This window comes from Arvicanthis niloticus, chromosome 2 (assembly GCF_011762505.2).
Source record: "Arvicanthis niloticus isolate mArvNil1 chromosome 2, mArvNil1.pat.X, whole genome shotgun sequence".
NCBI lineage: Eukaryota > Metazoa > Chordata > Mammalia > Rodentia > Muridae > Arvicanthis > Arvicanthis niloticus.
In genome coordinates this window covers 35,221,577-35,236,146 of record NC_047659.1, presented here as the reverse complement: position 1 = coordinate 35,236,146, position 14,570 = coordinate 35,221,577, and the positions used below count along the sequence as shown (strand labels likewise).

The 14,570-nt window shown below is 41.0% G+C and overlaps 1 protein-coding gene across 3 annotated transcripts in view; it reads left to right on the top strand.

Annotated features, from left to right (window-relative positions):
- Ccdc148 (coiled-coil domain containing 148) overlaps positions 1–14,570 on the top strand; it is a 261,767-nt gene that overhangs the window by 193,349 nt on the left and 53,848 nt on the right. For all 3 annotated transcript variants that reach the window (XM_034496862.2, XM_076928783.1, XM_076928784.1), the window contains one exon: positions 5,369–5,487. In XM_034496862.2, coding sequence (XP_034352753.1) covers positions 5,369–5,487 — 119 coding nt within the window. The remainder of the gene's footprint in view (positions 1–5,368; positions 5,488–14,570) is intronic.

The following is a 14,570-nucleotide window of genomic DNA, read 5'->3' as shown; positions in this document are numbered from 1 at the left end:
CTAAATGCTCTGGGAAAAATAGCGTTACATTACATAAATCTATACGGAGCCCGTTTTCCTTGGTTTGCTCTCCCTGGTGTAAGGCTGCTAAAATGGAGAGATAGGGGACTATGGAAGGGAGCATCTTGCATTCAGGACAAATCAGCATCCACATGAGGGAGGCAGGATGATAGGGACTTGCTTTATTTTGTTTGAAATATCATGTCCAAGTAAGAGCTTGACATTCAGCTTATCACACTAACCATCTGATGCCCCACCACTGACATGTTTTAAAGATTGCACAAGAAGTCAAAAACTCAGTGCAATTAGATTCTCTGTCTCAACAAGTGTCTCAAAGGGCTAGTTAAGTGTCCTCAGCCAGGATTTTAATTTGACGCTTGCAGAGCCAATAATTCTCGATCCTCACTTTCTGCTCCTATTAATTGATGAGAAGTGAATGGAACTCTCCTTGGGGAAGTACTTAGTTCAGACTTCACCATCCTGCAAATAAAACTGCTGGCCTGGTTCCCACCCACAACTATTATTCTTGGGCCAGAGACCAGGAGAAGTGTCCACTGATTTAACAGTGACCCTCTAAACTTGACTGTACGTCAGACCCAATGTAAGGTGCTGGGAATACAGTGGTAGATAATGCAGTTCCATATCGATGTTGGATCCGAGAAAACATAAATAATACCCTAGCAGGCACACCGAGCCATATCTGGAAGAAGGCAAAAGCAAAACAGGCTGAGAGGGCAGTGCTGAAGATAGAGTTTTAAAGGAGGGCCAGGAGGGGTTTCTCAGTCAAAAAGGCAAGAGGCTGCACAATCCCAGGCACACAGAAAAATGCTCCTATACTGCAGGAACAATCCAGAGAGGGGCCATATAAATGAATCAAGGAGAGAAGCATAATAAATCTTAAGCAAAAGGTTCTTGCTGCAGGGGACGAAGCTAGGTTTGTTCAGGTCTTGAAATATAATAAGATTCCACAGTGGACGTGAGAAGGTAAGCCATTCTCCTAGGCAAAACTGAGAAAATGAAGATGTAAATGAGGTTGGCACCTTTTCCTCCTAGTCCTGGATATCAGATATTTTTCTGCAAATAGATGCTTAATTTGGGCCTCCAGGACTGAGTTCTCCCTGTAGCAATTTACACCTCCGGATGTCTGTTGTCTCCATTTAGAGGTGTTCTGGGCATTTCAGGAACCACACGCTCCCAGTGACCTTCTGCTTGCCTTCCCTTCCCAAGCCTCTTATGAACCCACTCTGCTCTTGCAATCTCATAGTTGCTAAAGCAAAATGCTAGGACTCGTTTCGTGTTCTTTATCCCAGGCCTTTACTAGACAGAATTCCCAACCAAGCATGATGATTCTACTTTCAAGCATGGCTCACGCCTACATTACACCCCAGGGCTTAGTCCAAGTGCCTGCCTTTGCTTTACCTTCCTACCTCATCTCTTTCCTTCTCAGCACCTCAGCTATCGGTTCTTCACTTAACCAGCAGGGCCATCCTTTTACACCCAGAGTCACTGCTTGATTGAAATCCCTCAGCAGCCTCCTCACTTCTAAGTCCTAGGCTACTTATCTAGACTCCCAGTGGCTCTTGTATGAACTTACCCATCTATGCTTGTTGTGTGGCAGGGGAGGCCTTTCCTGGCCAATGCTGGTACCACAGCTTCCTTGACTTCCCCTGGCCTCTGTCTCTTCCATGGCTGTCTCACTCTCATCTATCAGCTTTTATCCTCATGTCCTGTGGAAATCATTCTAAAAATGCCTTCTGATAAAGCCACTCAAAGGAGTCTGAATCTTACCCTACTTCAATCTTGTTTAAGAGTTAACAGAATATGTAACGACCCGTTCTCTCATTCATTTCTTTATTGTATCTTTCCTCTACTAAGTCCCATTGTTATGATAATTGCTATAAATACAACATCCCAAGTAAACGGTACAGTATATGGCTCCAGGCATGTTGTTAATAAATATTTAATGAGCAAATGAATGCTAAAACCAATAATGTTTTAAATATATGTATGTATCTGGATGTGTGTGAATATAATCAAACGTATAAAAGTACCAATTATTGATAAAATAAGAATTGAGATAGTTGTTTGATTTGGTCCCTTGTCACTGGTAAAGGCAACAAATTTTTCTGATTCATTACTGACATACTTGGATTTACTACTTGCCTAGACTTGCTCTGCCTCTTCTCCTGCTTACTCAATCCCTCCTGTTTAGAAGGCTGTTGGGAGCTGACTTTTAGCAGAAAGCAGCTATCAGCTTTGCAGCCATCTTGAGCCATATACCTTAACATGAGATTTGGATTACAATAGCCTACAACAGCTGAGCACACTCTGATAACATCTTGCTTTAGATACCCAGGACTTTCCTTGGGTGTGTGAGATCAAAGGTGTGTGAGATTAAAGGTGTGTGAGATTAAAGATGTGTGAAATTAAAGGTGTGTAACTTAAGAGTGTGACTAAGAGATCAGATTTAGAGACAAGACCTAAGGACATGATTAAAGGCGTGACCAAAAGGCATGGCTTAGAAGTGAGACATATAAAAAGAGAACAATTTGGAGTAACTGAGATTCAGACAGTAGGAGCAGGAGTAGACATTAGACACTCGGAAGAGTACAACTTTGAGTACAACTAGGAACTAGGAACTAGGAACTCAAGACTTGGGACTTGGACTAGGAAGAGAGACTGAAGAATAAACGGGAAACACACTCTGTCTGGTCTCCATTCTTTAAGTCCGTCCTCACTCTCTCTCTTGCTGAACCCCTACCCGAGGACCAGAGCGGCAGCTTGGGCCGGGATACAGTGGCCGCCAAGCACGGAGTGGAGAGGGCCTCAACATTTTAGGCCGCCCAAAGTGGGCCAGCCTAGGCCCCAACATTTTTGGCGCCCCAATGTGGGGCTAGTGTGGTTCGCAACAGAAGGCAGATGTAGCAGTGCTGTGAACAAGGAATGCTGTGGGAACTGTAAAGGAGGAAAGCAGCACACAGTCTCAGATGCTTTAACAAAAGGGAACCAACCTCGAGTGGCATGTTGCTACCATCTTGGTTTCAGAAAAGGCTTTATTCTTTTTTTTTTTTTTTTTAACTTGAAAGATATGTGTTTAATTGTATTTCAGAGAAGGAGGGGGAGTGAAGAGAAGCACAGGTGGAGGAGTATGGAGATTTAAGGATGGAGGATTACCCCTGGGTAGGGTAAGGGTCTTTTAAGGTCTCTAGACCATGTACATATGACCACTGAGGGAGGGACAGCCCTTCCTCTCGTTGGTGGGACTTTAAGGAAGGTTAGAGATTTTGTGTCCCCCCGTGAAAAATGTGGAGGTAGAGGTAAGCAGAACATAGGGAATATGTCTTGGGATGATGTTAAGAAACTGAGAGCTATTGACCAGGAATTAATTTTGAAAAGATAATTGTCACTGAAGGTCTCACCGAAGCCATGGATTTGGTACCTGTTTATACAACTGTATCATTAATCAAATGGTTATTAAGTACATGTTCTGTTCTAGAAGACACCCTAAAACACCAAGATTGGTAAATCATATGTTTTGCAATCTAGTGGGACAGAGAAGAGATATACTAATTAGCAAAGCATCATGTTCGGGGCCAAACTAAACAGTGTACTGAGCCCAAAGCCAGATGATTGGAGAGGGGCCAATTCTGTTCAAAGAACCGATTGCTATATAATTTAAGATTTTATGGGTAGAATATTAATGACAACCAAACTCTGAAGGAAGAGGCACTTTTTTGGAAAAGTCTTGAAAAATATAAGGATACTGCGTTGAAAGGCAGTTTAGATGTCAGCAGAGGGAACTTGGAGGAGTTGATGACTCCGGAGTCTGAGTTCTCGACTGCATCTGGAGGTGACCTGGAAGTCCACACATAGCACTGGCAAGAACAGGTAAAGGGTGCTATATTCAGTGAGTATCTCTTTTTCTAGGGATTTCAGTTATAGGAAGAATGAGGTCCTCCGAAGTTCAAAGCTGTGAGAAATGTTCACATCATGGCATGGAGGTTTCCCGGGGCCCAGCTCAGGCTTAAACACTGTGAATGACTGCATCAGAGGAAGAAAGGAGAGGTGGGAAAAGAGAGGGCAGGAAGAAGAGAAGAAAGAAGAGAGGCATGGAGGGAAGAAAGGAGGAGGGAAGGGAGGGAAGGAGAAGATCACGTTCTTTGATCTGTGCAAGGCAACATAACAAGTAATGGCAGAGAGGAGAAGGTGTCAGCAGCCAGTCTTCAGAAGGAGTCTGCTCTTCCTTCCAGGCCAGTGCTAAGAGTAAGCCTCTATTATTGGGTTGGAATGACCCAGGAGAAAGTTCTCCTTCATATATACACCTTTTAAAGCTTGGTTTTGAAGTAGCATCACCACTGTGATGATGAAAGGCGTATTTATTGCCAGAAAACCTGTAAGATTACAGAAAAGTATGAAGACTTATACCCCAGTGAATCAGACAAGATGCTGCTAGGCACAGAAAGGAAACCACTTAGCTTTTCCTATCTAAACTTTTAGAAGAGGAAATGCCACACTGGAGGTTTGGCTAGCCAGCCCCTACAGACTGCTGCCTGTCAGCACTGAGGAGGTGCCACTCTGTCTTTTCCTAGTAAGACCCAGTGTCTCAGACAGTAAACACAGCAACCTAGAGTAGTGGAACAGGCTTCTATTAACTTGAGTTGCCTAAGCACACTGTGGAGCCCTGAAATGGCTCCAGCCCCCTGGAAATAACGCTTATTTGCTTCCATTGAGAGAAGTAAAGCCAGCGCAGGAAGAACAAGGCCTTCCATCTTTGTCAACCTGATAAGCATGACCTTTATTTTACCACATAGGTCGGAGACTACTCTTTACCACAACGGTGTTAATTCGTACTTTCCCTTCTTCCTCCCACCCATCTCCTGCCACTTCCTCCAGGAGCATAAAGCTTTCAACATCCTGCTGTCCATTAGCATAAATAAACCCATGCTTTTAAGGTAAAAATAGTCTTAAATGCTATATTTGTGAAAGACTGCATTACCATAAGAGGATAAAAATACTCCCGGGTAACAGGTAGGTCATATTCTTCAGAGGCAGTAACATGCTTTTATTGTGGTTCCCTGAAAGTCAATTATTTCAGCCATAGATTAAAATCGAGGTCTCAGCATACAGTACATTTCCACTTCAGAAACAGCTAAGCCAAGGTCTTTTCAGAGACTTGCACTTTTGTGTTTTAATTTATTTATTTATTTTTTTCTTTTGTGAATCAGGACAGTTCGAAAATGCACACACACACAAAGATGAAATATCATGTCAATCTGATCTTTGCTGTCTGAGAAACTAGATACTGTTATTGACTCTCTCCCACTTTATCTGTTGTTAATTTCAATTTGGTATAACATTTATGTGGTAGATAAGAAAATACTGGGCTAAGAAACAAGAGAAGTGGCAAGAAATGGAAATGAGAGATCTCCGGCGTCTGGAAGAACTGAAGAAGTTAATGGCAGAGCAGTCAGTGAAAGACAAAGAAAGGTAAGGGAGGGGCTTTAGTCTGTGACAATGATCTGGTAAAGCGTTGTCTACAATGTCAGGATGAGTAGTATCAGGGTGAGAATCTCTCACACCGATTGTTCCCATTCAATATTTATATCTATGAATGGAAGAAATGGTTTTAATAATATAGTTTATACTCTCACTTTCATACTTAAATCTCCACTTTTCCATGTTGTTCCTCTGATGACCTCCTAGTTAAAGATCTCACAGAGGGTTTGATGGCAACTGGTTGCCCACTGTGTGCATGAAATGATACTGGCAGCTGCTGGGACTTAATATGTTGACCCAGGAGGAGGAAGCCATTATTTTAATAAGAAAAGTGTCCACTTCCTGTGACTGAGGCTGGGAGGACAACCCACAGTTGTAGAGACCTGTGTGGATGTTCTGATGAACAATCCTTAGAATTCCTTACAATTCTGTAACCACAGAGCAGAGAAGGGCATTGGAGATAACGAGCTTGACCTTATTTTATGAGTTACACCAAGAGATTAAAACAGTGTTTTTAATGATGACTGACTGTATCTGAGCCCAAAAGAAAACAGTAAAAATTGTAGTAATTTGAAAAGGAAATTCTACAATACAGAGCTATATTCTCTAACAGAAAACCCCGGCTATATAAAGAGATGAAGAACACACTAGGGAGTTTTCTAGGGCTGAGGGAGTCTTTCTACAGAAGAGACAAGTTTGAATCAGAACCCGTCTCTGGAGTGCCTGATGCTCCTTGCCCCATCCATCTTTGTCACACTATTTTCTGGGCATCTGAACACTTTAGAGTTGAGTAAGGAAGCAAGACTATGGTAAAGTCTGAGCTCAAGGTCAGGAGGTCAAACAACCAAGAAGGAAACAGATAGCAAGTGACAGCCAAGATACAAGTAAGTGGCTACCATAGGACAGGCTGTGGCTCAGAAAGATGTAATGGGAGCCCCCCAAATAGCTGTGTCCCAAAGGGTAATGCAAAGGCAGTGGTTAAGAAGCTGGCTGAGCCATTTAAGCTCTCCCAGGGAAAGAAAGAGTCACAGGAACTTCAAGGGGGCATGGAAAGCAGAGCAGATGTAGAGTCCCAGCATTCGGGCATGCTTCTATTAGAATGTCTCTCTTAGCAGGGAGCTTCTCTGATTACCGAACCATTTTCAGTCTTTTGCTTCCTGTCCGGGTAATTATCAAGATTAGCTGATTCAGAGCTTCAGCTGAGAAGGAGAAAAAGAAAATCAGATTAGCGTGTATTACATAACAGGAAAAAATAGCCATGTTACAGCATAGCAAAAAAGGACCAAGAAGCAGGAGCCATAACTCAGGATTTTATTCTTGACTCAGCTTGGAATAGTGTATGACCTTGGGAACGTCAGTTCTTACCTCCCACAAGGCTCTGTCTTGTCCACCAGAAAATATCTGAAGGCTAAAACGCTGGTCATTTTTAAGAGTTTGTGACATATCTTCAAGTCCCTTGATGGAAAAAAAAAAACCAGATTTAAAGAATTGTGAGGTCAATCCTCACATGTCAATGGTAAATCACTGATTTTCAAGTATCATGATATAGCCAGGATATAGTTCTCTGATGCTGTGTGGCTGAGGGTGTAGCCAATGAAAAAAGGCATCCACAGAGCCTTGGGCTCAGTCCCTAGCACCACAAACATGTGGTGGCAAATGCCTCGAATCCCAACACTGGAGACAGAAGCAGGAGGATCAGAAGTTCAAGGTCATCCTTAGCTACATAGCAAGTTCAAGGCCACCCTGTCTCAAAAAAAAAGTGATGGAAATAGAAATATAATTCTCACTCTGTGATTCAAGATGCAGTCTTACGTGTAAAAAGCTTTTACCCTGACAATGACCGGAGGCTGTGTTCATCTGTAACTATTCTGGCAATAAGAAATTTGATAGGTAGTTAAAAGAATTTTTTCTCTAATAATATAATACAATAAGAATCATGTTTTATATTTTAACCCAAGGCACATTTCCCCCAATTGGATTAAGAAGGCCTAAAATATTAGCTTCCAAATTTGCTTTGTGGTGTACAGATGTGGCCTTGAGAGTTTGGAAACTCTGCTCATTTACTTTTTTCTCTCTGAATATGGAAGAGTAAGGTTCACAAAAATAACACATTCATCAAAAGACTGATGGGTAGAGAATGTGAGACTTCTATTTGGGATTAAAACTGTTGCATTTTGAAGGTTTCATGTGTCTTAACATAATGAAAAGACAGCCACCTCCACATCTCATTTTATTCAAACTAATTTGTCAATGTTTACACTAGCCTTCTAAATTTCTTGAGAGTGAAAGAGAAAACTCCAGAACTGGAGTCTTGCTATTTGAGTTCTGACTTTTTCTTTTACAGGTATATGAAGTTTGGGTAAATTAATGTCTCTGGGCTTTAGCTGGTCATATGTACAATGAATATATAAACAGCATCTACATCAGAGGATTAATTATTAAATGGATATTGAATGTAACTCACTGCCTGGAACATAGTAAGAACATCAATATAAGTAATTTCCACGAACTGACATTTTCATGACAAGATGCTTCTGATGCAGTTGTGTCCAAACATTTAAAATTTAAAATGTTTCAAAAAACATATAGTAATGAAGCCATTCTTATAAAAATGAAACCATTTATATTAAACCAAACCTCTGCTTTATGCCTGTCCTCATGCAATATCTTCTCTGGAATTCATTGCTAGTGTCAGTTGTTTAACACAATATTATCTATATGTACCCAGGCAAAACGACAAGTGTAAGAAAAACCAAACCAAACTTCAGTGTGCTGCAAAGTGTACTATCATTGTATCAGTCAGCTAGAGATGTCATGAAGAAATGTATTCACTGGGAGGTTTGAAAATCTGGGACTTCATCTTATTTCTGGAGCCTAGACACTCCAAATGGGACAGGGTTCTAGTGAGGACTCCCTCCTTGGGCTTCAGAAAGCAGCCCTCTAATGGAGACTCATTTCACTGGACTGAGAGACAAGTTCCCTGATATCTTTTCTCTATAAGGAAGGGCACTCATACCCTTGTAAAAGGCATCATCCTTCCTCCAGGCCACTGGGAATGAAGGTGTGCACAAAGAAATTTGGGGCAGACACATTCAACGTAACCATCTGGAAGAAAACAAAATGTATTTGTCTCACTGCAGATCGTCTGTTAACTTAGCTATTATGGGGTTGCTGCAAGCAAAGAATCCCAATGGAACGTTTAATAAAAAAAAAAGCCCTGCTCTGGCAATGAAGTATATGCAGCCTCTGCCACAGAAGCACAAACTAGAAAAAGGTTCTCCTCCTGAACCATGACACACAGCTTGGCAAACAAAGGCAAAACGAGGAGCAACCTTCAAGAAGGTCCATGGTAATCCTCAAAACAAAACCCTACCTAGTCTTCTAAAAAGGAGACTAAGCTATTCATACTTCTTCTAAAAATTAGCAGTGTAGCCATCTGGAATTTAGAGTCATAAACATGTGAGCTAATTCTCTGACTTCCTTTTTACCCCTCTAATTTGATGGATAACTATCTCAGAACCAATTAATATTGACTCATCTTTACCCTTTGATTGAGTATGCCGCTTTTATTATATATCACATTTCTAATTATGTTTATATGCCCATATGGACTCTTAATTAGATTAAATAAAAACTGATCTCTATTTATACTTCTGCTTGGACACCATGCTGTTCAATCAGCCTCCTGTGCTGTCTAGTAGGACAAGTATTCTCCTCCAAAATGACTGCACTTATGATGTCACCTCTTTTACAAATTCTGTTGACTTTTTGCATTAAAATAATGTTAAGGAAAACTGACAATAGACACACACACATACACACGCACATACACACACAGACACCCACACACACAATTTAATCTCCAAATTGAGAAACATGTTGCCAAAATAGCTTTCTGGTCCTTTCTTCTCTCAGGTTCTCAGATTTGTGACCACGAAGGTAATTTCAAGTTCCTTTTAGATGAGAGAGAGAGAGAGAGAGAGAGAGAGAGAGAGAGAGAGAGAGAGAGAGAGAGAGAGAGAAAAGCCTGCCTTAAGAGAGCAGGAGAGATGCAGGGGCATAAAGCCTGGGATGTTTATGAAGTATTGAGATTAGTTAACTTTGGTAATCCATGTCACTGAAGACGAATATAGTTAAATGTTTTTATTGTTTTGAGATCTTTTATTTATTCTCAGACAATGTCATAATCTGTACAATTTGCCTTGCTCATACCACCCCCAGCTTCCTCTTCTTGCTCCCTACTCCCCAGTACATCTTCTCTATCTATTTGAACATGTGCACATTTTATACCCCAATAAGTGTAGCTAGTACTGCCAGCTAGACTGTTGATGCATCTTGTTGGCTTGATCTTCTACAGGGAACTAGGTTTGGTTTATTTGGGTTTTTCTTTGCTTGTTGTTTGTTTTGTTTTGTTTTGTTTTGTTTTGTTTTCTATGTTTGCTTTTGCCCCTTGGGTTGAAAGCTTTAGTTACTTTGTTTTCAATTTTTTACTTTACAATTAGTGGGTTTTTTTGTTGTTGTTTTTTGGTTTTGGTTTTGGTTTTTTGTTTTGTTTTGGTTTGGTTTGTTTTGGTTTGGTTTTTTTTGCCTATAGTTTTTTTGATATATCTTTGGCCAACATTCTGTAAAATTGAAATGATACTTTTCACTATCTTATTTCTAAGTAGCTCTCATTTTATTTTGTCTGTCCTGACAGTAAACCAGTAGCTATTAGAATACTTCTGTACTTTCCATGTACTTTCATTAAAAGGTGCAAAATTTTGGTATGCTTTATTTGGAAGTTACTAAACTCGGATATACATATACATACACACACATATACATCATATACATATACATCATATACACATACACACATACACACACACACACACACACACACACACACACACACACACACATATTAGACATTTAACTAAAGAACAATTTATGTATCACAGAAGCTCCCTGTTTTAAGCGTATGCCTCAGTGGCTGTGAATAACTTTATAGAGTTGTACCACCACAGTGACAGTCAGCTTTTTAACAACTTCTATCATACTGTGAAGAGTTCTCCTGCCCGTTTGCTTCCCATCCCACTGCCAGCCCCAAACAACTACTACTCTAGTTCTGCCACAGTATATATGCCTTTCCTGGGCACTTAGATAAATAGGATGCATCTGGGTTCTTTTCCTTGGCATCCTCTTTTCGAGGTTCATCTGTGCACCACCAGTTTCTTTTTATCGCTGAAGATTATTTTACTTTGGTTCTACCTCTTAACCTTTTCAGAGCAATATGTTTTCCCATTGATAATAGATTAATAATAAGTATTATTTTTATTGAATATGAGAGTACACTGTCACTGTCTTCAGACACACCAGAATATGGCATCAGATCCCATTATAGATGGCCGTGAGCCACTTATGGGGGATTGAACTCAGAACCTCTGGGAGAGGAATCAGTACTCATAACCACTGAGCCATCTTTCCAGCCTCCTAAGTATTCTTTTTTAAAACGGTTGCTTAAAACTTATGTGTACTAGATATCAGATCCTAAGAGATCAGTTGTTCTCTCATTGTATCCTGGCCACCCCTATTTGAAGAAGAGTGGGTTCTCAATTTTGCAACACAGATCTCAGTTTCAACATTAGGACCCCTGATATAGGGTAGTAGAGAGAGATAAAAAAACATTTCCATCAATCTGTTCAGGGTTGGAGAGATGGCATAGTGGGTAGAGTATCAGATGCTTGAGCGTGAATACCAAAAGTTAGATCTCTGAAGTCTCCTTGAGGCCAAACACCTTGCATCTGCAAAGCCAGTGATCTGACATGGCAACAGAGGCAGAGACAGGAGAATTATCCAGACTGGTCTGGAAACCCTCAGACCAGCCTTCCTAGAACAAACAGCAACAGAATACCCAGTCTCAAGCAAGGTGAAAGGTGAGGACCGATGCTCACAGTTGCCCTCCAATTTTCACAAGTGCACCATGGAACCCACATACCCACATCCCTGTATAGGCATGCATGCAAACATGCATTTTTAAAAAGTATCTCAAACTTTCATTGCAGAATGATGTCATTTAAGATGATATCTTTAGAGGGGAATATAAACTACACTATCTATTGGCGATGAAGTGGCCACCTTCAAATGGAGGGTGGGTGGGATGACTGATATGGGCTTCTTTTGGTGGGGGAGGGGGCAGTTGTGCAACTTTATCTGACTTTCAGCAGCTTAGTTCTCATCCGAGTTAACTGTCTATAGAACTTTGAGTGCAGTAACAGGTAGGTAAGTTACCAGTGTGTAGAGCTTCTTTGGTGAGTCCTCACCCACATATTTTCTAGTCAAACATACATGGATTCAATATGGAACATTCCTTACTTCTTTGTCCCAGATGGCTTTATCAAACCTGGCATCAATGTGCACATCTGGAGTCCTCATCTCCTTCATGGCAAATTTCCAGATGTCTTTGCATACCTCATGGACCCACTCCATAGATACATTTGTGAATGTTAATGGTGCACCCTCAGGTCACCTCCTCATTGATGACAGAATGACTCTTCTCCTCCATTCTTTTTTTTTTTTTTTTTTTTTTTGGGCACTATTCTGCCAAGCACAAGTGGGAAAAGACTGGAGGACTGGTGCCAGGGATTGTCTGATGTGTGTTCTGATTCTCCTAATTATTACACCAATGTCCATTCTTTTTCCAGGGTTCAAAACAGTGATGCATACGCAATCATAACATTCTGGTATCCACTTAAAATATGAAAAGATGCATGTGGAATTGGTTTTAATAATTATTCCATTTAATTCAATAACTACCTCAAATACTGTGGTTTCAATATATCACCAGTATAAAAATCACTAATGAAATATTTTACAGCCTTTTTCTCCTCTTAAGTATTTAACATCTGGTGTGCATTTTATACTTAAACTCAAGCCAGTCACACTTCAGCTGCAGAACAGCCTATGTCGTCAGTGACAGCCTTTGGACTGAAACAGCCTATGCCATCAGGGATTACCATTAGATTGGAAAGTGACATATGTAGTCAAACTTGGCAGTCTTCTCCTGGTGAAGAACAGTGGAATAGCTGATAGAAGACGTTATTTACAAGACACACACACACACAAATCAATGCATGAAGTTAACATTTTCAAAATGTTTAATATCTATTTAAAGAGAAAGTAACTCAGGACTTACTGGCTACTCACATTGCTAGCAAGAGCCCCATTCTTCTTAGACCCTACTCCTTAGACATTCCAAGCCCATTGCCTTTTTGGGATTCCCTAGTTGTCCATAAATCTAGCAAGACCCCTGCTCCTCTTGACTGTTTTCTTCAGACACTGCCAAGGACCAGCCTCGGCTTGGAGAGGGATTCTAAGGAAGGGGTGTCTGGGAGCAGCGAAGGAATGACTCGAAGTCAAATTGTGTGTTACAAGCTGATGACCTATGTGTACTGCTTAAGACAACTTTGTAGACAGCTCACTACTTGAGACAGCTTTCTCTTGAAACTCTAAAAAACTCTGGATAGCTCATCTCTTGCAGACCAAAAGTCTAGTCTTTTATTTACGTATCAATTCAGTCATTATCCTAGGTTCCCTTTTGATTATCCTATGAATCAGCATCCCATGACCCCAGTTTCTTGATTCTTAGAAAGAGACAGCAAACACAATTTTTAACATTGCAAATGAATGTGGAGATTTGCCTGCCTTGTAAGTACAGACAATGAGATAACTGAGTGGGATCCCATCCTGAGATTTACCATTCCCACCATGCCTAGGCCCATCGTAGGTCTGTCCCGGGCTGCCTGTTTTTGCATGTGCCTGCCTTTGTATTTTTCTGACAAGCTGGCTCACAGTGCTGTCTTTGTTATTTTAGGTCTGTGATACTCCTTATACAATTTATATTGCATCCTTATATCTGTATAGTTGAGAAATTATATATTCTTGAACCCATGTTTTCATAGTTATTTCCCATAGCCTTAAAGGCTATCCTGAAGGTCTTAGCATTTTTTATTTTACTGAGACAATAGCAGGAGCCTCCCAGACTCCCGCTGTTTCTGATTATCATGGAGCCATTAACTGTGGCAGAGAAGATGTGCCTTGAAGGAGGAACATGAAAATATGTTATTATACAAACAAGCCTTATGCCCACAGCAACCATCAACGCCTGTAGAGACCCATACCCTGCTGGCTTTGTTCCAGGGGCAGAAACTATGTCACATCATCTCTTACATGGCCAAGCCAGAGGCTGTAAGACACCCCAGACCTGCTTCTTTCCTGGGACCTCCCATTACTCAGTAGCTAGCAATAGCCTTACTCCCCCATGAAATATTCTAACCCACCACCTTCCAAGAACTGCTCTTCTAATTTGCAGGACTCATACCACTCAGTTTATAGGTAGAATCCTTACTCTTCTCTCTTGAGGATGCTTGATTCCCACTATCCCAGGACTCACTGCACCCTCTTTGCAGTTGAGCTAAAATTATCCTTTCCCTTTGGTATTCTAAGCTCACCATCTGAGGACTGTATCCATTGCCTCCTCACTCTACAATGGGAGTTCTTAATTACCCTGCCCTATAGCACCTCATCTAAACCATCTGAAAACCTATACGGGCTCGTATTCATTGCCCACATCATTGAAAAATCCTGTATCTGTTGTTTTCTCACTCTACAGACAGTCCTTACCTACTCTACCCTCCACACCTCATTCATACCATCAGAGAACTTCTGCTCTCAGAAGCTATGCCTTACCCCTAGCTGAGCTTGCGTCAACTCAGAGACACCATCTGTGAATCAGAGCAGAGTGACCACAGCCTCAGTTTCAAGCTGATCTCAAACCAACCAAATCAAAGTAACAGCAGACATAGATCCAACCCCCACTCAATACAGGAGAACTACAAAGACTCATCAAAAGATGCAGACAACAGTCTAACTGCAGGCACCCAAGTTTCATCACGAAAAGACAGGCAATGCAAAAATACCAAGACCATAATTTCTCTCAAATCACCAGCTCTGTAATAACTGTGAGAACTTAGACGAAACATAGGGCACAGGATTCAAAAGAACAATTACAAAGAGTGAACAAGATTGAGCATGAA